At 46.2% G+C, this 1,359-nt stretch overlaps 1 protein-coding gene across 1 annotated transcript; it reads left to right on the forward strand.

Moving 5' to 3' along the window:
- Positions 1-91: 91 nt before the first annotated feature.
- On the forward strand, positions 92-1,145 carry LOC109509568 (coiled-coil domain-containing protein 181-like). Its single transcript, XM_019859400.1, has one exon. It carries the CDS (start codon positions 219-221, stop codon positions 1,143-1,145), a length of 927 nt encoding a protein of 308 aa, XP_019714959.1. The 5' UTR covers positions 92-218.
- Positions 1,146-1,359: the final 214 nt, after the last annotated feature.

The following is a 1,359-nucleotide window of genomic DNA, read 5'->3' on the forward strand; positions in this document are numbered from 1 at the left end:
AGAAGCCATAAATAAGGGCTTTACAGTACAAACTACTGTAAATAAATAGCATGTTTGGGAGACGTCTATAGTACGACTAGCGGCTGAGTAAAAAAACAGCCATATATAAGATTGGGTGGATACGACCCATCCGTTCATTCTGAGTCTGTTAAATATTGTGGGAAAATGAATTGAATTGAAGAAATAGTCATAGAGAAGTTTGTTCACCCCTGTACTAAATGCATGTTAACACCACACAGGGACCTAACTATGATGACATTGAAGCGGACATTGACAAAGAGCTGGCCGAGGATGAGAAACAACTTAAAGTGAAGGAGAGAAGCAACAACTCTGATGAGCAAGAGGACGATGAGGAGAGGTGGCCCTCACCGATGGACCCACTCGAGTACGATTTGGACAGAGACAGCCCCGATAAGTCCTTTCATGCGACACCACCTCCTTTGGGTGTGGGTGAGCAGACGGACGAGGAAAAGAAATACATCCAAGGGAAAATCCAACAAGCCAACAAGGAGCTGCAGGATCAAGAAGCTCCAAATTTGAGCAGGAGGCGGCGACTTCAGTTTAAAGAGACACTGGTTACCTTAGCGGTGCCTCCCTTGCAATCGGAAAATGATGCCAGAGAGGTGGATGACACAGAGATGGAAGTGTCAGGGAGGTTGTCTGAACTGAAACTGTCCCCTCGAGAGGAGCATCAAGGTGGGATGAGAGATGAAGGGCCAAAAGAGGGAAGGGTCCTTGTGGAAAAAGATGGCAGGTTTGACCTCGTCAGCCTCAAAGAGGTGGAGAATCAAGGCCTTCTCCCTCCAATCACACTGGAGCACACAAGCAGCTTCAAGAAGAGCCCAACTTCCCTCCCCTCGCCTCACTTGCCCGTCGGAGCTACTTCCGATCGCCTGCGGGCACCTCACCCTCCGGGAAGGCCAAGCTCGGCCTGCCACAGCCACAGAGGAGGTCAGAAGAGAGGAACCAAGAGGCGAGTGCAGTCAGCCAGCGGGGCGCCCTCCCAGGCCACGTTCAAGCTGTCACCTCAGCAGAAGGAACTGCTGCTCAAGGTCCAGGAGAGGAAGGAGAAGATAGCCAGAGAGGTAGCGACACTCGTGAATCCCCACTATTCAGCGACCGAGACTTGCCCAGGGTTATTGTAGTTAACGAAAATTAACTAAAAGCAACATAAATTTTTATTTATTTATTTATTTATTTTATGAATAAAGTAAAAAAAAAAAAAAAAGTGAGTTTTTTTAATGACAAATACCTGAAATATTTACCCTTACAAAACATTTCAAATTCACAACAATTCTAGCTACTGTACTATAAACATAGATTCAACGTCATTTCCATTCATTTCTAAGGGGGAAAAAT

The sequence above is a fragment of the Hippocampus comes genome, unplaced genomic scaffold, assembly GCF_001891065.2.
Source record: "Hippocampus comes isolate QL1 unplaced genomic scaffold, H_comes_QL1_v1.1 C16951466, whole genome shotgun sequence".
NCBI classification, from domain to species: Eukaryota; Metazoa; Chordata; class Actinopteri; order Syngnathiformes; family Syngnathidae; genus Hippocampus; species Hippocampus comes.